The 22,183-nt window shown below is 38.0% G+C and overlaps 6 protein-coding genes across 13 annotated transcripts; 3 read left to right on the forward strand and 3 right to left on the reverse strand.

Annotated features, from left to right (window-relative positions):
- Window positions 1-271: 271 nt before the first annotated feature.
- Window positions 272-2,164, forward strand: LOC124348813 (RING finger protein 121-like). The gene is made up of 7 exons (XM_046799089.1): window positions 272-761; window positions 896-933; window positions 1,007-1,148; window positions 1,215-1,264; window positions 1,324-1,794; window positions 1,865-1,966; window positions 2,029-2,164. The coding sequence occupies exons 1-7, from the start codon at window positions 711-713 to the stop codon at window positions 2,147-2,149; spliced, it is 975 nt and encodes a 324-aa protein (XP_046655045.1). The 5' UTR covers window positions 272-710; the 3' UTR covers window positions 2,150-2,164.
- On the reverse strand, window positions 1,888-3,479 carry LOC124348814 (probable methylthioribulose-1-phosphate dehydratase). The gene is made up of 7 exons (XM_046799090.1): window positions 3,235-3,479; window positions 3,112-3,150; window positions 2,880-3,040; window positions 2,702-2,805; window positions 2,506-2,642; window positions 2,383-2,448; window positions 1,888-2,314 (listed from the first exon to the last, which is right to left on the reverse strand). Exons 1-7 carry the CDS (start codon window positions 3,375-3,377, stop codon window positions 2,227-2,229), a joined length of 738 nt encoding a protein of 245 aa, XP_046655046.1. The 5' UTR covers window positions 3,378-3,479; the 3' UTR covers window positions 1,888-2,226.
- Window positions 3,480-5,188: 1,709 nt separating this feature from the next.
- Window positions 5,189-9,141, forward strand: LOC124348812 (7-dehydrocholesterol reductase-like). Of its 3 annotated transcripts, none has more exons than XM_046799086.1 (9): window positions 5,190-5,433; window positions 5,550-5,829; window positions 5,929-5,986; window positions 6,359-6,469; window positions 6,663-6,820; window positions 7,378-7,763; window positions 8,197-8,345; window positions 8,750-8,886; window positions 8,959-9,141. In XM_046799086.1, exons 2-9 carry the CDS (start codon window positions 5,558-5,560, stop codon window positions 9,062-9,064), a joined length of 1,377 nt encoding a protein of 458 aa, XP_046655042.1. In that variant the 5' UTR covers window positions 5,190-5,433; window positions 5,550-5,557; the 3' UTR covers window positions 9,065-9,141. The 3 variants fall into 3 exon arrangements, with proteins under 3 accessions (XP_046655043.1, XP_046655042.1, XP_046655044.1); XM_046799088.1 differs by having other exon boundaries at window positions 5,569-5,829; XM_046799087.1 differs by having other exon boundaries at window positions 5,189-5,829.
- A 1,347-nt stretch (window positions 9,142-10,488) lies between these two features.
- On the forward strand, window positions 10,489-13,557 carry LOC124348811 (glycoprotein 3-alpha-L-fucosyltransferase A-like). The gene is made up of 3 exons (XM_046799085.1): window positions 10,489-11,483; window positions 11,981-12,449; window positions 12,521-13,557. The coding sequence occupies exons 1-3, from the start codon at window positions 10,856-10,858 to the stop codon at window positions 12,912-12,914; spliced, it is 1,491 nt and encodes a 496-aa protein (XP_046655041.1). The 5' UTR covers window positions 10,489-10,855; the 3' UTR covers window positions 12,915-13,557.
- A 796-nt stretch (window positions 13,558-14,353) lies between these two features.
- Window positions 14,354-18,280, reverse strand: LOC124348810 (esterase E4-like). Its single transcript, XM_046799083.1, has 13 exons — window positions 17,975-18,280; window positions 17,741-17,891; window positions 17,361-17,549; window positions 17,148-17,209; window positions 16,945-17,068; window positions 16,616-16,711; window positions 16,468-16,559; window positions 16,231-16,396; window positions 15,940-16,130; window positions 15,696-15,879; window positions 15,407-15,533; window positions 15,012-15,150; window positions 14,354-14,865 (listed from the first exon to the last, which is right to left on the reverse strand). Exons 1-13 carry the CDS (start codon window positions 18,227-18,229, stop codon window positions 14,650-14,652), a joined length of 1,992 nt encoding a protein of 663 aa, XP_046655039.1. The 5' UTR covers window positions 18,230-18,280; the 3' UTR covers window positions 14,354-14,649.
- A 779-nt stretch (window positions 18,281-19,059) lies between these two features.
- LOC124348441 (coiled-coil domain-containing protein 50-like) lies at window positions 19,060-21,523 on the reverse strand. Of its 6 annotated transcripts, none has more exons than XM_046798657.1 (10): window positions 21,422-21,523; window positions 21,159-21,274; window positions 21,033-21,095; window positions 20,902-20,964; window positions 20,698-20,836; window positions 20,519-20,633; window positions 20,363-20,454; window positions 20,233-20,299; window positions 19,781-20,174; window positions 19,060-19,710 (listed from the first exon to the last, which is right to left on the reverse strand). In XM_046798657.1, the coding sequence occupies exons 2-10, from the start codon at window positions 21,211-21,213 to the stop codon at window positions 19,568-19,570; spliced, it is 1,131 nt and encodes a 376-aa protein (XP_046654613.1). In that variant the 5' UTR covers window positions 21,214-21,274; window positions 21,422-21,523; the 3' UTR covers window positions 19,060-19,567. The 6 variants fall into 6 exon arrangements, with proteins under 6 accessions (XP_046654613.1, XP_046654611.1, XP_046654615.1 ...); XM_046798655.1 differs by having other exon boundaries at window positions 21,033-21,098; XM_046798659.1 differs by lacking the exon at window positions 21,033-21,095.
- Window positions 21,524-22,183: the final 660 nt, after the last annotated feature.

The following is a 22,183-nucleotide window of genomic DNA, read 5'->3' on the forward strand; positions in this document are numbered from 1 at the left end:
TTTTTTGACCCATGGGTTGGCCCGGGCCAAACCCGTTCACTCAGTTGGCCCAACCCGCTCCGACCCGCGGAAGAAGAAAAACCCGTCTAAAAAACCCATTAAAAAAAACCCGCTCAAAACGTCCCGGGCCACAGCCCTATATGCTCCAACATGATTGGAATTAATTAGATCGTTGGACAAGAAGTCTATACCAATTTCAATTGCCTGTTGGCGAATGTGAATGTGAACGTGAAGACGATTGTGATGTTTTCAACAAGCGAAATTGTTGTTTTTTAAAACGTTTAATTGTGCGCAAACACCACTATTATATTGCAGTTTTTCAATTTTATCTTGGAAAACTGCTCGATGACAGATGGTCTTCTTTTCTCTAGCACTTTTACTTCTTCCCACTTGTTGAAAACATCACATTCTTCGTCATCAGTCAATTATATCATAATGTACTATTATAATTAATATAATAATACCCCCATGTTAATATATTATCATATACATGGCTCTGCTAAATAGCTTTTTTGGAAATAGTTTCACTTTCTGTAAATAGGTGGTGTGAGAACGAAGGCCAGCAAAATTAGTCTGCTCTTTCTCATCAACGATCGAACGATCGATCCGACTTGTTTGGCTTTATCAGTTTACCGTATTCTTCGAATAATCCACCACAATAGTAAACATTTAGGAATTTTTCTCCCAAATACGTGAACGCTAAAAGAGTGATGGAGGAAGTCATTCATCAAACAGAAACAGTCAATCATCTCGATCAGCCGGTATAATTTAATCTTGTTTTCATTCTCTTTCTTTAGTGTAAACATGAGTTGTCTTAATATGAACTTGTCAAATAGCTGATAACGAGCCGGCTTGCTATTAATGCCTTCTTTTCTTTTTTTATATACTGTGCCAGGTTTTGAAAGATTTGAATTCTGAAAATGAAAAACACAGGTTGGTCTTACTCCTGTCTTAAACTATTCTTGTGGACTTAACTATTCAAGTGTTCTTGACCAATTATTACCAGGCTGTCACATGAAGCTGTTCACAAGGCACACAAAGGTCATGAATCAATGCATGCACAGATGCTACTCATTCTGATGATAACTGTACTGGTGGCTCAAGTGGTTTTAGTTGAATGGAGAAAAAGACATTTTAGATCGTATCAAGTAAGATCATGTTTTAAAGGAATTTATTTTGGAAATTTTTGTACATTTTCACAATTTTTCTATTAGGGTGCAACTTTATTTGCTATGTGGGTGATTCCCTTAGTATTGTGTATCAGGTAATTTTTATTTAAACTAGTTCTTTGACCTGCATTTTCTTATCTTTATATCTTTACAGGAGTTACTGGTGGCGCTTTGTATTTTTCTGGCTCCTCTTTTCAAGCATTTCATCTTTAGTGTTGAGGAAAGCTCTTGAGAAACCTTTGCATGGCTCTACTCCTCGTCTAGTTTACAAATGGTTCTACTTTCTGCACCAAATCAGTTGTGGCTTGGGAATAGTGGGGTACAGCATTATCATGGCCACGTTTATGGGACTCAATTTAATATTCGGCGCTCTTCCGGCAACTTGGATGGATTGTGGAATCTTACTTCTGTTTTACGGGCTATATTATGGAGTTCTTGGTCGAGATCTGGCCGAAATTGCAGCTGAAACTATGGCCAGTAATGCTGGGTTTTATACTCCTGCGGGAGCAATCCCTAACCGCTCATTGGATCCCAATGTCTGCGCTGTTTGTGGAAATCGACTCCTACTTAAAGCTGAAGAAGAGGCTATTATCGAGAAAACTTGCCGCTTGTCTTGCAATCACGAGTAAACTGTTCCTATATCTCGCCTCACTTTCAAGTAAATATCTTAATAGGTTTTTTTTTAATTCCCTCAGGTTTCACGAGTTTTGCATTCGTGGTTGGTGCATAGTCGGCAAGAAACAAACTTGCCCTTACTGCCGTGAAAAAGTTGATTTGAAGAAAATGTTTTGCAATCCGTATAAATTGTTGCTGTTATTTCGAAACAAAATTGAAACCATTAACGAATTATCTTTCTTAGGTGGGAACGTCCACACGTTTTGTATGGCCAACTTTTGGACTGGATCCGATGGCTTGTAGCATGGCAGCCCCTTATTCTTTTACTTGTACAAGGCATTTCGTGGACCCTTGGACTTGAATAGATCTTTTTTTTTGTAGATTAGTTTATATTTTCATCTTCTGATAATATTCAGTCAATGCTGTTGAGAAACGTTATTGTTTAAGGACGCCATTCAACTGCATGCCAGGGAATATTAAGTTGTTTCATATTCACCGCCAATTCCATCAGATAATCATAACATTCACACCTACATGAAAGATTGGATCATTTAAATAAAATCACGAAACGATAAATTTTTATGGGCACATATTTTACATTGCTTTTGTTTGCTCCCACGTAGATCCCCACACATAAATCCCGTGGCGGCGAACTAATATTGCACTTTACCAAAACACTAATTAGTTATTTGATCTTTTGAACCTAGCAAAAGAAAAATACCTGGTATTTGGATATTTGTGCATGGCCACTCGTAGTGAACCTTCCAATTCTGACTCCCAGCAAGTGTTCTCAATTATTGGGACAACAATTTCTTCATTGAACTTATTGTACCGTCCTAATCCTGAATTCCATATGCCCTTCAAATTAATTCAACAGAACATTATGCTGTAATTTTAAGAATGAAAAAGTATCAAACTTTTATCATTTCTTGTTGAGAGATTTTAAATTCTTTATCACAAAGCAAAGTGACCAGAACTGCATTTTTTGAATGAGTATGAATCACAGCACCAGCACTTCTCTCTGAAACCAAACATGAATTCTATGTTTAATGATTTGTATAAGAATTAAGAGTTGCCTTGTATCTTAATTTATACCTGTGTATGCACACATGAATAATGGGGTGCATTGGCTTTTCTTTAGGCCTTTTGATGAAGGAGGTAATTTCAGATCATGTCCATGTATGTCTTGAACAAAAAGATCTTCTGGCTTAATTCTTTCTTTTTGCACACCAGAAGGAGCAATGTAAATTGCATCTCTAGAGAAGAAGTAAACATAACATTTTTTAAACTTGCCAACCTTTACAAATTAATATTTAGAAATACAAACCCTCGTTTGATGCTCATGCCTCCTCCTGTCCCAGTAACCCTGTCCATAAGGAAGGACGAGCCAGTGAATAAAAAAAGAGTTAGATAATTGATGTCGACGTATGAATTGTTTTTCGTTACTTACCATCCCAAATGATATAACAGATTACAAATTTCAGGAATTAATTTACGTGGATGTAACTCATCCCACTCGTGTTCAGCTTCTTCTTTCCAAGCGGGCTTATCTGCCGCATTTGACGTTGAGCAGTTTGCAGGACAAACGTCCATTCTACGGTGTCCAAAACAGATTAATGTGGAAATGTGTTACATTTATTATCGGTTTGGGTCGAAGAGTTACGACAGTCGTCTTTGTTTATCAATCAACACACACCGAGTTCTGTGTAACATCACAAGATGGCCTTGGTGGGGTATGCTAATCTAATATACCCGAAAATTATGCGAATTAAAATATCTATATTTCGATAATAAGGTTAAATAAGATTTCACACCTAACCATTACAGCATGTAACAAAAAAGTATTTGAAGAATTGTCTATCACAAATAAAAGGTCGGTCGAGCAATATAAAGTTTAACAGGATTTGTTTAAAATTCGCCGTCTGGGAAAGGTTTTAAACATTTAAACTTAAGTTTATTACAAATTTCATTTGATTTCTTTAATAAAAAGTGATTCCCGATGGTGGTGTCACCAACCTGCTTTTGCACTGAGCTCTACAATAAATGGCTACTCTAACTCTTTAATCTTAATCTCCATACGAAAGAAGATCTTGTCTTATCATGCTAATGTAATCAATTATGGGAATATAAGATTAAGAAATGAATGAAGCCATTCCGGCATTTCTGTCATCCTCAGAATCTCAGAGTCTCAGCCATGCAAAATAATATCACTGCTGCTTGGATCTCGACAACTCGTCGCCCAGTTTACCCTATTTACTGTTTTACTGCTTGTGGCCTTGGCAACAATGATTTGCATGAGGGTATCTATTACGATTTCCTAATCAAACGACAAACTACCCAGTTACATACTTAATGAATAATGAGGGGAGCCATTTTGCGATTGCACCAGAAAAAAATTCCATAGCAAAACTCATTTTTTTTTTTAATTTTTAGACTGGAATAATTTTAAAAATCTAAGAACAAAGTTAAAAAAACGGAATATATTATTTGATTTCTTACGTAATTATTCAGATCAGAAATTGAAAAGTCCTCCCTCTTTAATACTCTCCCCTTTTCTCGAAAATGCAATTGGCTTTTTATTTTGCATAGTAGAAAAAGGATTTTAATTTTTTATTCTGACAAATCCGCGGCCCTTATGTTACGCCAAATTTGCGTCCTTGGCATTGACTGGGTGTTATTCGCAGATATCGCAATTTGAATATGTTATGTAGAAAGGTACCTTCTTGTACCTTGTCCTTGTTATATTTAACTTTTATGATCCAGCAGAATAAAAAATGCTCAAGCTTGCAGCATGCGTGATTGACTTGTATATATAGTGGATTGCCGTATTTGGACAAACCTAACTAAAACAGCCGGACTGCCGGAGGCTAAACATTAAAATATAAATTTTGGTTTGAACCCAATGTCCTTTTCTTTAAATAAATTTTAAAAGGTTTTTGTTTTTTTGTAAGACTTTAAGCGTAACTGTACGCAATTCTTCTACACAGTTCATTTTTCATATCGATCGATTGATAAGGAAAGACCACAAGGCGATTGTCGATTTAAAAGTCCAACAAGTTCCAAGTCCCTCACTTCCTAGTTCAAATTCCAATAGATCAAAATTCAAATATCGATTGTCGTTTTGCAATAGACCAAGTTTGCCAAAGCAAATAATAATTTCCATTAAAACGATGCAAGACGACGAATGCGTAATTTATTCGTGTGTTAATTAAAGCTAAATGAATATTTGAAATGCAGTTAAAATAAATTTTTTTTAACTTGAATTCTATAATGTTTCAACATAATTTTTTTTTTTTTTTTTAAAAGGACAGGCGATAAATAAAGTGTGTTTATAAAATTCATTTCCTGATCACGTTGTCAGACGGACTTTGGGCGGAATAAGAGAAGACGTTAAATAGACTCCGCTTCTCGTTTCAGGGCGCCATCAGTAGTAGGGGTTCGGCATAGTACACTGCGGCTGGAGACTGCGCAATACGATTCCAGCCTCAAAATAGTGTTGGCTCGTCGTTAGGAGACGGTTGAAGCTGCGTGCTGGCTGGTGAGGTTATTGACCGGGCGCCATTCGCTACCGTTTCATCTTGCCAGACATCACTGTTCGCTCAACAATATCAATTCCACCACGCTGTCAGCATTCAGAAAAATCTCTCAAGTAACACCAGCTGTCTTTTGTTTCTCTAAGAATTTATTGTGCAAGTCGGTAAAGAGTGTAGAGCCCGAGTGTGACGGCTCAAACGACTGTATCACCACTATCACGTTCGTATATAGGGTGTGTAATGGCACGCAGGCACAGCAAGAAGAAAACCGCAACGCCGGCGCCGGCGCCTATTGAGAAAAAGATGAGACAGCACAAGCAGCAACAGCAGCAGCAGCAGCAGCAGCCAGCAACAGCAGCAGAAAAGAAATCCGAATCTCAGACTACTACATGGTCGCGCATCAAGCACTTTTCTAATGACGTGATTGCACCCTTTTTCCTCGTCTTTTTCACTCCAGCAATCCAGATTTTGGCACATTTGGGAAACCCTGCCGCTCCATTCCAATGGGACAGGTAGCAACCATTTTTCATTTTTCATTTGGCAGCAATATTGTAGCTAGCATATTCGTCACGCGAGTATGAAATATTTTTTTGTTTTCTTTTGTTTTATAGATTGCTGGGCAATTCGTTCTCGTGGACGGCCGTCGCCGTTTTTTTCCTCTGGTCTCTGGTAATTCATTTTGTTGTGCCGTCTCTCATTCTGCCTTCGTTTCATGTCATGCTTTCGTCTACTGAAGTGTCGTACGTTGGCTCATTTCGGTTTTATCGCCATTCGCTTTGACCTTGGCTAACGTGTCGCTGACCTTGACTGAGCAACGTGTTACTCGTTGACAGAAACCTTCAAATCACGCCATGTCCGACACGTGCTTGGCCCAAATGTCAGCATTTCTTTTGTCGCCATTTTATTCGATTCTCATCACAATTACATAATCACTCGTCGTCTTACCTGTCGGCCTATCCTTCCCATCCCTGTAGTCCATTTCAACCAGACGTCTGTACTTCATTTTAACCAGTTAACCAAATTTATCCATTTTTCTTTTAGTTCTTCTTGCTGATTCCCTCTCGTACTTTCGTCGGCCCACCTTCGCCCATGGGCTACAAGCCAGAATATGCTGATAACGGAATGGTGTACTACACGGCAACTTTGTTTACGGTAATCGAAGCATAGCCACATTTATTATATGGCTTCCGTCTTTGGGCGGGACTTGCTCGACACTATTTCTACATTATATTGTTTTGTTTTGTTTTTTAAAAGAAATCTTGAATAAGAAATCTGCTTATAAAAAAAGAGAATGTTATATCGCGCCATGTTTCTGAAACAATCCAATATATTTTCCCCCCAACAGTATTTGGGGCTCCACGTCATTTATCCTGATTTGTCATTGGACATCTACGACAACATGGCCTACATTCTGGGTTCGCTGAATATTTTCGCCTTGACTCTGTGCACCGTTCTTCTCTTTATGGGCAGGAATCGGCCTCAAACTTCTGAAGTTCTGCCAAGGTACACCGACTATATCCAAAAATCTCATTTTCATTTGCATATACTGTATATACAACATGTTTGGATGTGTTAATGGGATACTGATACTGTGTTTGTACAGTTGTTTGTTTGTCGGGCAAACAGTGAGATGTGAATAACGCCCACAAGTGCATATTGACTAAGTCAAAGGATCTCTCTCTTTTTTGAAACCATTACCATTTGGTCTTGGTCAGATAAAGGGGAAAGGGAGGGGTTTGATGGTATTATCGCACTGGCATTATTATCGACCTTGCTATCGGTATTCGCGGAATCCCTTTCGTGACAGCATTTTCAGTGGGCGTGATTGGAGTTTCCCGAATGTTGCCGTAGCCTTTTTCTTTTTCTTTTTGTGCAGTATGCCGTCAGCAATATGTGCGCCAATTAAATTAAAGAAGTCTTTGATCTTGACATATAGAGCCGTCAGACTACGCTCTGACTGCCAAAAGAGTCTAATAGAATTTGAAACGAAAAATGTTCGCCATCAGCAATACCTATTGATTTTTTCTTTTTTTTTCTTTTCCCTGCTTCTTTCTATGTAGATCGCCGATGCTGTTTGAATTCTATCGCGGAATGGAGCTGCACCCACGTCTGCTAGGTGTTGATGTCAAGCAATGGACCAACTGTCGTGTCGGCATGATGATTTGGCAAATCTTCATCGTTGCGTTCCTAATTGCCGGGGGACGACAAGGGATAAGTCCGGGCCATGTAACTAACGTTCTCCTCCAGACCATCTACATAGCCAAATTCTTCTGGTGGGAGACTGGCTACTTTAACACTTTGGACATCACACTGGACAGGGCTGGATATTATATTTGTTGGGGATGTCTGGTTTGGGTACCAGCTTTCTACACCTACTCAAGTTACTACCTAGTGGCAAATCGGTCCCATTTCTCTGCCCAAGGTGCCTTCGTCATCGGATTATTAGGTAATTTATTATCTTTTCATCTGACACCGTCTCTCAGCAAATGGTGGCTATCCGTGCGTATAGAGAGAAATAATTAGTTTCAAAAAGATCTTTGGGATATTTGATGTGATCTACGAGCGCGTTTCTCATCTATCTATTACTTTAGCCTACGTAATCGGAGAAAGCAGTTTTTTATTCATGGGAGTCACGTTTCTAAAAGATGAATGCATAAACTAAAAGGTAGAATTCGTTGATTTAGGGGGGTTAGTCAAAAGAATTCTATACCTTTTTCTTGCCATTTAGGCAAGAGAATACCTGCAGTCTTGCATCCATGAGTAGTAGATTTTAGTTAATATGTCTCTTCTCTATTTCAATTGAGAATTTTCATGTTATTATTTTTATTTGTTTGTTTTTTATTTTTATTTAATTTTAATTTTTTTTTCAAATTTCACAGGACTATTAGGTGTTGTGGTGAATTACTGGGTCGATTATGAAAAACAACTCTTCCGGGAAACAGACGGAAAGTGCCGTTTGTGGGGCAAACCAGCCAAATTTTTGCCAACTGTCGATAAAAAAACCAAAAAACCAAGTACCAAATTAATAGTGAGTCAACTCCACTTTTTACAACCTGATCTTAATTTTCCATAATCAAAATAAGGCAACAGCGAACAAATAACAAAAAAATTATTATTACTAGTAGGTCGGTAGTATATTGTTAGAAAATGGAAACTGGGGTTCGGGCCTTATTCGTCTTTGTGGTTATGAAAATATGTTTTCTCTTACACATAATGGACTAAATTTAAGAATATTTGACAAGTTAATTAATAATGGAGACGGAAGATGAAATGATTATTTTATTTTATTAATTACATTTTTTAAAATTTATTAATACTCTCTAATTAATCGCAATTGAGATTTTAGATCCCCCCAAAAAATGTATTTATTAGAAGTCTAAAAAATAATGCTCGACTGTGTATTTGTATGTTTAATGGTTTCTAAATTTGCAGCTCTCCGGATTTTGGGGTGTGGCGCGACATTTAAACTATACATTTGAGTTAATGGCGGCGTTGATGTGGTGCTTCCCGGGGTATGGTCATGGAATTTGGCCATTTTTATATTTCTTTTTTCTGATTGTGCTGCTAGTGTAAGTATCAAATGTGACAGGTTAAAGAAGCCCTATTTCTTATTTGATGTATCGATTTCTAAATTTCTTTAGGCATCGCTGCTACCGCGACGAGGATAAGTGTATGGACAAGTACGGCCCAGCCTGGGTTGAATATTGCAAGCGGGTTCCTTACCGAATGATTCCTTATGTCTTTTAAATTCGAAGCCACATCCTATTTCGCTGTGTCTCAATCAAAAGTGTTCCTTCAATAATAAATCACTGTGAGCAAAAGAATTGGCTAATTCTGGGGGTGATGTCAATTTGATACCGAGTGAGACGACGGGAGTCGATTGTGGTCAGTGAAATTCCGTTCCGTTCTGTAGCGGCGGCGCATGAGAATGAAAAGAGCCCGAGTTCAACGTCCGATTTTCGATGGGCGCCCATTGCAGTGTGCCAGACCGCATCCGCCCTTTTTGAAGAGCGTTGCAAAGAGTCTTACAAACACAAAAGAATTTGAACAACAAATAAAAAAGAGGAAAAGCCAAGCCACAATAAAAAATGACTAGATTGGGGGCTCGCTACAAAAGAACGGTCCTGGGGTATATTCTACTGATGATAGTGAGAGACACTACTAGCTAGAGATTGTCAATTGTTTAGTTTACAGAGGGCCCAAAAGTTTGACTTGGATAAAGGAAAAAAAAATCGGATCAGAATAAATCGAAAATTTTACGCTTGCCCCACAATAAGAGCTTATTCAACCAACCGAGCTTAAATCCTATCCAAAAAGAAAAATCGGATTTCTTTGTCCCGATCAAAACCGGATTTTAATAATCTGGTTTTGGAGGGCGATTAAACCCTTCAGCTATACAGAATGAAGCCAATTATTTTTTGGTTTGGGTTTCTTTTTTTTTTAATACGTAGAAACAAACAATTATAACCGCAATACAAATCTGAATATCTGACCCGTAATTAGCGCAACAATAATTAAAATTAAACGTGTTTTGGTCTTGTTAACCGTTGGCATAATACTAGACTTTTTTTCATTCAACTTAGATTTATAAGAATAAAATGAACTAAAGAAAAATGTTATTCGAGTTCATTGATATATTGAACGGAATCCGACCAAGTCGTTCGTTCGTCCGCAGACTTTTGTCACCTAAAAGGGAGGAGGAGACTTAGCGGCCATCTTTAAAAAAAAACTATTCTTTGATTTGCTGCGCTCTTCGTTTCATCACAGGTAAGAAAGATAAGCGGGAGAAGAATGGAAAGTGGGGGAAAGAGGAATAAATAAAACTACGGAAGAGGGAGAGGAGAATACTTGTTTCTCTATTCCCCCCCAGAGGCGTCAACATTTTCAAGGACACTAGTTGAATGGGCTGGATTTTTGCTTCACGTCGACCAAATAATTCCAAAGTTTGAGATTTTTTACAGAGAAAATTGAATTACTGAAAATATTCAATGAGCGAACTTGATTGATTTCGAATCAATAAAAAAAGTTCATTGAAGCGTCCAAGTACATATAAACAATTGACCCTGTTACCGAATTGAGCATTTCGAAGGCTACACACGCTTCAGGTGTGTCCATATGTACACACACACACACACACACACACACAGTTGGTCGCCAGGTGGTGTTTTAAATTTTCCAAGTCAGTCAGCCTTCTGCTTCTCAGGCCAGCGGTAGTCGGTAGCGTGAACAGTGCAAATGAATTTACAAGTCTTGTGCTTTCCGTTTGAAAGTGGTCTGGGTCTCGTCAGATCGGATGATGGTGGCCCTTTGTGATTCGGCGCAACGGTATTGATTTTCTGGGCGGGTGTGTGTCACGGAGCCGCCATAGTAGACGGAAGAGAGAGCGTCGCCAAAAGTAGAGTCTCTCAGTAGTTTGTTGTCGGTTATCACGTTCGCATCCGTCTCCACATCCTCTTATTGCGCGCTGTGATATGTCTAGATGGAACCGTTTTGATACATTTGTGTGTCACTGAGCTTCTGCCCATCACTGCCATCAAAATGCCACGCGTTTCTGTTCGTCGGCTATTTGTCTACGCGATCTATACTGTGGTGGTGACTTCATTAGTCATGTTGGCATTGCATGTTCAACAACAAAATCCCTTATGGCTGAGGGTGTTAGAGCAGTCGTCGGCTCAAGGTGGTGGTTACTATCAACAAAACAGCAAAGAACTCGACGACGACTCTGCCAATTTTGTCGTCATCAACAATGACGAGTCCAAGATACCAAGTGCTGATAATAATGTTAGAATCAATAACACGACGATTAGCAGCAATATTTTGCGCCGCCACGGACTGCCATGGTACATCAAGAACGATGGCTACAGACCATCACAAGGCGATCTAGTCGACAACATCTGGCCTGTTGGTCGATTAAAGGGCGATCGGATAGAAGAACAGCTGATGATTCCCAGCCGAGATATTGACCAGCACGCCACTCCGGCAGGTGACGGCACATTGTTTCCTGTTAAGCCGAAGCTGAAGAAAATCTTCTTGCCCAACGGACTGGGTTCCTGGCAGACAAAGAGCGGCCAAAAGGTTTTCACCGAACAGAAATGCCCCGTAGACCGGTGCTCGCTGACGAGCAACAGGGACGAGGCGGCCAATGCAGACGCTATCATGTTTAAAGGTTGGCTTTTTTATTTAATCTTGCCTTCGGTTTTCCCGTCCATTTACGTTGTACGTCCTAAACCGCAGGGGGAATGTCAAATAGATTAGAACAAAGAAGTAAACATCGACGAAGGTTAGATTGTTGCTACGTTCTATTTGGGTTTGTTGTGTAAAAGAAATTGTTTTTAATAACGTGTGTGTTAGTACATGCGAGACAAGCGTCCTTGCGTCGTGTACGATTTCATTAATGCCAGCTCACGACACCTGCGGGAAGCTAGAGGGGTCTGGGCCGTCTGGATGGGTGGTGTTGCCAATGCCGACACTCGTTTCCGTCGACGGAAGGGAGGAACACTTAAGAGTTAAGAGCAGTCGTCAAAAACGGAATTCTTTTCAAGTCCATCTAGCGGCCGTATTTCAGTCTACTAACGTCTAGTCTAGATCTAGAAACGAGCAAATTCAAAATTTTGAAGCAATAGCAACAACTGATAATAATAAATCGAAATCATTCTCGTGCAGATTTCTTCTCTACGCCCAGCCATCCGAGACCACCACATCAAATCTGGATCATGTACATGTTGGAATGCCCGTTACACACTCAGTACATCCGAGAAAAGGACGTGTTCAACTGGACGGCCACTTACAAGTCGGATAGCGAGTTGGTCACACCCTACGAAAAATGGGTTTACTTCGACGACAAGGTCAGGAGGAAACCAGTCACAACCAACTTTGCAGCCAACAAGACCAAAAAGGTGGCGTGGTTCGTCTCCAACTGTGGAGCCAAAAACAATCGTCTCGAATATGCCCACGCTCTACAAAAGCACATCGATGTCGACATCTACGGCAGTTGTGGAACCAAGAATTGTCCAAGACATAGCGGCGACCATTGTCTGGATATCTTGTCGACCGAATACAAATTCTATTTGGCCTTCGAGAACTCGAATTGCAGAGACTACATCACCGAGAAATTTTATGTCAATGGACTTGGGTAGGTTTTGATTCATTCCGAAACTGTTGAGTTTTCCTGGTCTTTTTTTAATTGCTTTTTTCCCATCGCAGGTCCAAAGTCCTTCCCATAGTGATGGGAGCTCCCAGAGCCGATTATGAGAAGCATGCTCCTGAACATTCCTTTATCCACGTCGATGACTTTGCGACTCCCAAAGAACTGGCTGATTATCTTCACTTACTCAACTCGAACGACACCCTTTACAACGAGTACTTCGAGTGGAAAGAAACCGGCCAATTCATCAACACATATTTCTTCTGTCGTTTGTGTTCCATGCTGCACGAAGCCCCCTATTCACCTCCGCGATACTACGACGATTTTAATGAGTGGTGGAGAGGTGGCACCAATTGCATCAAGGGATCCTGGCGAGATTTAGAAAACCACCAACGTAACAAGAAGAACAAAAAGAAAGGCGGTGGAGACGGCGCAGTCCGCAAGTCGAATTGAAACATTCCAATTTACAGATTTGATGGCTAATGCTGATGCCAATTCCAAGAGGTCAAGTAGGTTCACCTAAGATGTTTTTTAAAAAGCTGTAATTTAATTGGAAAAAATTACGAAACACACACACGCACACACCCATCCACAACCGTGAAAAGACTTTAGACTTGAATTGAAATGACGGCGTTCCAGTCTGAACTGGAATGCATTCTGAAAAGATAAGGTTTGTGCTATTCCAATCTATTTTTATTTAATGGATGGGATGCTTGTGATTTACCCCCACACCATTTTTCTTTGGGTGCTAGTCACTGATACAGTGAACGTGTGTATGCTATTTATATTTACAGCACACTGCGATTCTATTCTGTGTAATGTCACTATATTTCAGACCAACGGGCGCACATAATCCAGTCGCAATTGATTGCACATTGTTGTTAAAAGGCCACTATAATTGTTGTGTTATTTGGTTCGCATTCGGGGAAGGCATTTTTTTTTCTCGTCTTCTATGAACGTCATTTTGCTGTTCACTATTGTGTTTCCGGGTTGTGCACTTTATTTTGACTCCCCATTTTTTTTTATAGTTCCCAATGAAATTTACTGTTACACCAAACTTCTAACTGAAAATACACAAAAAATGGATATTCAAAAATTCCTTTTCAACGCATGTTTTTTCTTCCCCCCTTCTTGGCTCAATCGATTTAACAATAACGTCAATGTGATGCGTGCCTGATGGCGAATGCAATAAAATTCGATCTACCACGAAGCGAAGAAATCGTGACTTGTATGGGCGACTTTTGAGAACCTTCGATTTTTAATCTCGAAGAAACCCCTCTTCAGGGCAACGTTTTTTTCATACAAATTATAGTCATTTTTAAGAATTGAAAGCTCTACCTTCTCACAGTTTGCTGGGATTTTATTTATTGAGTTATTATTATTATTTTTTATGTTAAGTTGTGTGTTTTGTTATTGAAAAGTTGGTTTATATTGTACTGCGTGCTAGCATTCTTGGAAAAAAAATTGTTAGTTCGATACGATCGTACGGTACTCGATTTTGACTTATTGTGAAATAGACTATCCGATTTGCTGTTATGCATGTCAGTCAGTTGGATGTATATCAGGTGTATGTTATAACCTAGTAAATTACTTTTGTTAGAACTTCACACGCACACATTCGTTACAAACTGCTGCCGGTGTGTCATGAAGATATATGAATCGAGTACCCAAAGCACCTCGATATGACACGTATTGGAAATTTAGGGTCTATCTTAACTTCTTACTTGAGTGAATCAGCTGAAGTGTAAAATAATACGCCATTACTCTTCATCGCAATTATAGGTAAGCCTTCGGCTCAAGCCGATCAACGCCATTTGTTTGTAATTGTCTAAAAAACTTACGCGTAATTAATCGCTTGTGAATTATTTGCTTGTTTCTTTTGGCAAATATATAGTGTTTACAGTTGGTTAATTTATTAGCAGGTCCTCACAAAACATTAAGTAATAGCTAATACTACACAAAAGAATTGCATCTCTAAAGTGGAAGAAGGAGAAAAAGAAAACAATAAAGAAATAAGTAGTGCGTAAAATTACTACGATAAGGCTTTTTTTGAATTCCCCCTGCATTCTCAATCCCATTTGAATTATAAACAGCATAAGCCAGTAAATTAAAAACAGGAGAAAGTTGTCCGGTTTCTTTTGGAGGCGATATGTAAAAGCAAACTATGTAAATGTCTCTACCGATATTATCAATTGTTTCGCTGCAGGACCACTCCTCTTTCAGGATATCGTCGTTTCCGTTTGTTCAACAGCATGATACAAGTCAACAACACGATGATAATGAGAGAAGCTATCAGCAAACTCAACAATGACCATACGGCTGAAAAACACTCATTGCTTTTCTGATTTGAAGTTGCCGTGGTATATCGAATATGCGGTATGACGTTCATCCAAAAATTGTGTTCCTAAAAAAATTTATCAGAAAATTTTTTATTTCAATCAGATTTAAACCACTCATTACATTTTTTTAAGGTTTAAACTCAAAGTGCAAATATGTCAAAAAAATTAATTAGCCTAGTTTCTTAATAAAACTTTATTGCGGTAATCTCACCGCTTTACGAAAATCCAGGCCAATGATAGTTGCAGGCAGGTCCAAGTTTAAGTACAAGACACCATCTAAGCCGTTGTGTAAAGAGACATGAGGCCAATTGGGAATGATCTCAGGATATGGCCATTCTGTCAGGGGATTGCTGTATGAACAACAACACAATCAGATGTTTTCATTACTTCGCTAATTGGTATGAAACCCAAAAAAAATCATTGATACTTATCCCCCCCCCCTCCCACCCCTTCTTTTAAATTTACTCAACCGTGAACCGTGAAGAACGGATGATCCGAAATTGAAAAGGGAACAAAATTAGAATACCCATATTATATTTTTTGGGGTAAACAACCTTTTTGCGAGAATGATTTGACATAGCATAACTTAATGAAAATAAAAATTACCCAGTTTTGGCAAAGCTGGCCCATAACCGAGTCATTATTCTGGACATTTGCATATCTCTTTGCGAATAATCAGCTGTTAGTCCTGCCATCCGAAACAAATAAAGAAGCTCGTCTGCATGCGTTACTCCTGTACAAAAATCAAGATTCTCGTCAGTTAGGAAGAGTTATACGTAATATTATAGTTATTTTCATTCTAAAATTAATTGAAAACGATTTTGGTGTATACCCATTAATTTGTCTGACGTAACAAGAAAGCATAATTTGTTTTTTTTTTGCCAAAATATTTTACCTCTGCTTATAAGCGGATGGTCAAATCCAGTCATTCTAACGAGATCAGCAAACGCTGCTGAATAGGAGGGGGTTTTCTCTCCCTTATAACTGAAAAGATATGCATAACTTGGTATGGCCGAAGAGTTAGCATGTAGCAGCTGTGCTGAATAGACGCACGACGTGAATGAAGAGTCTTCTATCAACTATTGTTTTGCTTTAGTATGTTATGAAACATTAAAGTATATTAAATGCAATAACTCAACCTGCGAAAACCTCGGGACGAAATGCCTTGAATCCCCGTAGTCCATGTTGCCAAAATATTGCTCTTGAATTATTTTTACCGTTGAATCCAATTCAGTAACATTTTTAATCAACGAAGCAATCACTCCGGGGACAAGTTCGTTTTTTAAAAATGTTTTGCTTGTCATTTTTGCCATGTTTTCGTAATGAATCCCTAGTCATGAAAGAATGAAAAGTTTATGCGATTATTTCATTCTGAAAAATCTCACAATGTCATTATCTGATAACAAACTTATTATCCAGAAAATAATTACATAAATAGAATAATAAGCCTTCATCCGGATTCAAACCAGACATCATAGGTAAAGGATTATATCTTCGGTTTTTAATAATATCTTGTGGGGGTTCCGGTAAAAACGGGTGGTCTCGTGACTGTGCGTCCAATACAGGAGCGCATCTTACTGGAAAAAGGCTGTATTGCTAAAATAATTCAACTTACTTTTAATTAATCGCAATTCTCTCATAGTAGCTAGATCTGAGTTTTTATTTACCAATAATTCGGTTTGTTTTCGAATCAAATGATCCACACTCTGATTCTTAAGGCAATGAACGATGGAATCTGGACGACCAGAACATTGCAGACCTATTCAAAATCTGTTAAACATATAATCGTTGTATTCATGCAAGTTTGGTGTTTACCGTCAGCTACTTTCAGCGCATATTCTAAAGGAGACTTCTCTATTGACCAATCGCAAAGGGCACTGGCTGATTGAAGAATAAATTTATGGAACAATCCTGTAAAAATAAAATCAAAAATAATAGTCATTTCTATTTATTAAAAAACGTTAATCTTTATGTTAGCAGGCCTTCAAATTAATATGCGCTCATGATTAAAGAAGCAGGATTTAGGGGGTTGACATTGTTCATTTGCTACCAATGTAATGGCGAAAGTGCGGATGTTGGCGCGTGAATGACAATTTTTCGTTGAACCCCAAACCAAAGCACTACCACCAGTATCTGAAACTAACCTGCTGCTAGGGGACTCAGTGCCAATAGATGGGTGATTGCGCCACCAGCAGACTCTCCGAAAATGGTAACTTGCTGTGGATCACCACCGAAATCGGATACATGATTTTTCACCCATTTTAAGGACTGCATAATGAAGAGGGATAATTTTTCCAAAATTAAAATTTGTGATGGTATAGGATATAGATTTAAAATATAATGTTACCTCGATTTGATCCAACATTCCGTAGTTTCCGGGTAGGTTCCTGTCGCCAGTGCTCAAAAATCCTATAACCAAAGGAGTCAGTTATTGTTAATTGTTATGCAGCACGTGCAGTGACGACGTGGGAAACTTAAAGGTCCTCAATCACGCCAAGAAGAAGTTGAGAGGCAGCGATAATAATTCCAAATGACATCCGAAAATTTTAAAATAAATTACCCAACACCCCGAGACGATAGTTGACTGTCACCAAGACAACATCCTCTCGCATCAAGAAAGCGGGTCCAAATTGGTGAGAACTGCCTCTTACGTAACCACCACCGTGAAACCAGACCATTACGGGAAGTAAAGGTTTTTGCTGACGGTCTTGTCGACTAGTTTCGTCGGACTGAATTATTTCTGCGCGACCTAGCAGAAAATTTCAAGTAGCCTTTATCATTGTGCTTACATTTCTTTCTCGCCTACTTCAACACAATGAACTATTATTAATGTTTATTACTTCACCACTTAATTGAATTAGAATATGCTAATTATTACTCTAGAGTGAACACAGGATTCGACTAAAAATGTATTCATATCCATCATTATTTGGAAATTACCTGCAACCGAAATGTACGGAGTAAAAATATTAAGAAAGAGACAATCTTCGTTGCCTATAACTTGGCCCGTGACTCGATCAAACTGAGGACATTGTTGTCCAAAATTGGTCCCATCCAGATCTGTTGGCCACAAACCATATGGTACGGGATCCTGTCACGGAACATTACTTTAGTGTTACATGCACTCTACAGCCAATTATAAATAATTAAGGTTCTAGTTAATATTAAAACGACCTTCCAACGAAGTTCTCCGATCGGAGGTTTTGCATAGGGAATCCCACGAAAGGAACGAAAAAATCTACCACGTCCGCCGTTTCCAATTGGAAATCCATCTTCAGGTCCGATTGTCTCTTCAGTACCAGTTACTCTGCCCAAGTTGGTAGTCACTTTTACAGCAGGTCTATTCATTACCGAAAGACATGGCAAAGCTAGAATTAGGATCAAAAGAAACTTAAGAAAATCAAGATTTATGACTTCCCAGCCTTTCATGGCTTTTACTGTGTTCAGAGCTGCACTACAGCTGTTATGAGACTGACTGAATTTTATCAGTTGTAGAGTAGTGATAGATAGAAAAGTTCCAAAGACCATGTGTGCATTACCCACCATGCCCCAATAACAAATGTGCGGGTTCAGTCTCGTGTATAATGTTACTCGTTATAATTTATTCGTCAGTTTGCTCGCATGAACGAAACAACTAACTAAAAACAATTGCGAAACCAAACCTAAATTAGACTCAGAATATACGCAGACAGAATAAGCTTTTTTATAATTCAATTTTTATTCCGACTCTACAAAAAATACACATAAAATGTTGTGTTTCTAGAAAATAAGAAATAGTACTTATTAGCATATATATATTTACGACGGAAAACCAGCGAAAACACTATCGTTGCATGTTTCGATCAATTATGCAAAATATTTACGTTATTACTTTCAAATAGTAAACTGTATTCATTTGCGTTATATACTCAGTAAATGTGAAAATAGGGTTGCGTTATTTAAACTTCATTTTGCTGGTTTCAATTTCTATTAACTAACTTACAATCAACTAAGTTACGGTACGGGTACGTAAGTAATAAACTCTATGACTCTAATTCAGCCTTTTACTTCCAGGACGCCCTTATATTGTGATTCTGGAAATATTAAGATCAATAATCACTGCACACGAAAAATCCACCTTTTCCATAAGCTTACACTATTGACCTACTTTTGCTACTGAAGGATATATGCCTAGTTTATAAAAATCAATACAATATAACTATCACACTTGTGATGGGCACGCACTTGCTTAACTATTAATATAGAATTAAAAAATTGAGTTTAAAGAACTAATAAATCCGTTTATTTTTAGATGCAAGTTATTAAACCTTCAAGCTTAGGTTTTCACCATGTGACATTATGTTTGGCTGAAGATGGGAGAAATTTCCAAAAAAGTTGAGTGTAAATAGATCAGTCAAAATTGGTCCTCGTGCAAATTTAGTGGAAGGCAAAAATGTTATTGGACGGAACACATGAAATTCAAATCTCATCGACTTCAACACCGTAACCGTTATTACATGTCAACGAATGAGAAGTAGAGTAAGGCAACCAAATGTTTACATTGGTTTACGCAAAATGAAGTAAAAATGTCAAAAAGTAAACACTGAATAATAATACATATTGGAATAATAAAAAATAAAATAAGATAAATCACCCCCAAAATGGTGACACATGATTCTTGGGGTCGTAATAAAGCAATAAGTTGTGAAATGTTACGATTTCAGATCGATATTAGTAAGATTAGTTAAACAGTTATAGTGACAAGGTTGTAAAGTAAGTCGTTTTCAATCATTGGTGAGAACATCCTTTTCGAGATTTGTTACGAGATTGTTCTACGTTATTAGACGGTTCAGCAGCAGGTGATTCTGATCGAGATACACTGGAAGTTCGACGATGACCAGAAACTATTGGTTGAACGGGTGCTGGGAAATCTATGGAAGAGAAGAAAAATATTCCGATTTTCTTTTGTTTATGACTGAACAACTCTGTAATGTTCCAAACCTAGATCGGTTATCGGAATTTGTGTCCTTTGTCCGGATTCAGGGCGAATTTCCGGATTACAATACCTCCGGCTCCAAGTTGGATCAATGCACGCTGCAATATTTTGAGTTTCGGGAACACAAAAAGGGCTTTGTTGCCGATTGTGGTTTTCCACCCCGGAAGTTATTTGTTGACCGTGTTGATTTTGCTGAGACAGTTGTGCTAGTTGGGCTTGTTGCGCTTTAAGACGGGCTTTTTCTTTGGCTTTACGGAGGCGAGCCTTTTCCTTTTCTTGCAGAATACGAGCCAGCTCTAAATCTTTTGCCTCGATAGCCAGTTTTCTGCTCAAATCAGTCACGTCTCTCCGGAATTTAGATTCTTCTTCTTCTTCTTGTTGTAGTTTTCTAGCCATTTCCTAACGAAAATATTATATTTAATACTGTATTTATTTTGGCGTATTAAAGTAAAATTACTGCATCACAACGTTCTTGCCACTCGCGAGCTTCTTCCTCCGACATCGGTTGATTCATATCTAGCATTCTGGTAAAATCAGTTACAAAAATTAAATTTGATAGACGATAAAAACTTCAATATAAAACTAACTTTATTGAAGAACAAAGAGGTTCCACCGAGTTGGAACGCAACTCTTTATCTGAAATATGCGATTTCCCAATAGGCTTGGAAATTGCAGCGATCTATCAGTAACATATTAAACATCAATAAGAAAATTAATGGTGACATTGAAAAAAATATATAAACCTGTAGCTTCTGAGCAAGCTTTTCATCTTGAATAACTCTTCTGCGCCTTTGAAGTTCTTCTTCTCTTTCTAACTCTTCTGCTAATTGTTTTGCAGCTTCTTCATCTTCTCTTTCTCTATATGTAAAATTAAGTTATTTTTCATGTCATAGGTATAGTAGAGAAAAAAGTAATAAATTACTGTTGCAGTCGTAGCTCTTGTTGAAACTGTTGCAAAGCAAGTGCTTGTTTTAATTCATCCTCTTGTTCAGTACGTGCTTGAGAGACATCTCCTCTGACTATACGATTTCTCTCTCGATTGTGTCCATAATGAGCTGCAACTAAAAATAAACAAAACTGCTATTAGCTGTTCTCAATAAACACACCTTCTTCCTAGTAAACTTACTTTCTTGATCTTGAAGCTGATGTGCTAAAGCACCATCTTCAATAACAAGCCATTCTCTACAAACTGAAACATCCAAGATAAAACCAATAAATTTAGAAGTGGAACACATGATTAACAAAAGCCCCAGTCACCTTCATGAAAAACTCCCGTTTTAGGACAAGTGGAAGTTCTTTGAGATGACACTGAGCTCATAACTTCTTTTCAAATTACAGAGGATGAAAACTCAAAATCATTTTAAGTTATAAAAATTTACTTGCCTTCCTGGACTAGTCGTTTGTTTTGGACACCGGACAAAGGCTTTGGTTCATCCATCCTAGGAATGAATGAACATCAACAAGGTTTGGATAGAAAGCACAAACAAGTGTCAGGAAAACTAAGATAGAAATGTGAAAATAAAAAGAAATAAAGAAATGAGTGACATTTTTGTAAAGCTAGTGTTCAAGGAATTGTAAATTAATCATTGTTTATTTTAAACAATGACGAAGTAATAGTAAAAATGAAATAAATTGAATTTATTTACAAGTGACCTAGAGTAGCAAATATAGGCTGAGCCAAGGCGAAGGCCTACTGAAAAACTTAATGGTTGCGGCCAGTACAGTAAACTCCAATCTTCCCTATGAAGGCGAGAGGATTTGCTACCAAAGCCAATCAGAATCCTTTCTGATCACGTGCTGTTTAGGACCAATCAGGACGCCATCTAGCGCTCGATAGTGTGACTCTCCTTTAATAATAACAATTTACTGATTACCATTAGTAGTCATTTTAGCATTTTCACCCAAAACAAATTGTTAAAAGCAATTTTTTAATGAGCTTTATTTATACCTATGTTTTATTACTCTGTGTAAAACCCGCCCAAGAAAAAATAAAGGAATCATATTAAAAAATGTGTTTAAAAATTAACTTTCTGCTAAATGGTGTCTTTTTATTAAAATTTTTTTATTTTAAAAATACATTGTTAAAGAAAATTGCAAGATTAACTTAAGTTCCAATTTTTGTTAAATTTCAAAATAATTTAGTATTTAAAAAAAATTAAAATCTATAGAGGCTATTCACCTCGCGGTTTCGCGTGTCATTTGTTTCGATTTCCGCCATTTTAGTTGGTTGTTTTGGTCGGAGAATTGGCCCGAGGGAAGAATAGGGAGAAAAGGAAAGTATGAAAAAAGGGGGGACCCATACTTTCCTCTTCTCCCCTTTATTATTATTTTATTTTCCCCCTTATTTATTAGTTTTTTGAAGGCGGGACCGATTTTTCTGTAAGTTATTCATGTTTTTATAGACCCCC

This window comes from Daphnia pulicaria, chromosome 7, assembly GCF_021234035.1.
Source record: "Daphnia pulicaria isolate SC F1-1A chromosome 7, SC_F0-13Bv2, whole genome shotgun sequence".
In the NCBI taxonomy this organism is placed as follows: Eukaryota; Metazoa; Arthropoda; class Branchiopoda; order Diplostraca; family Daphniidae; genus Daphnia; species Daphnia pulicaria.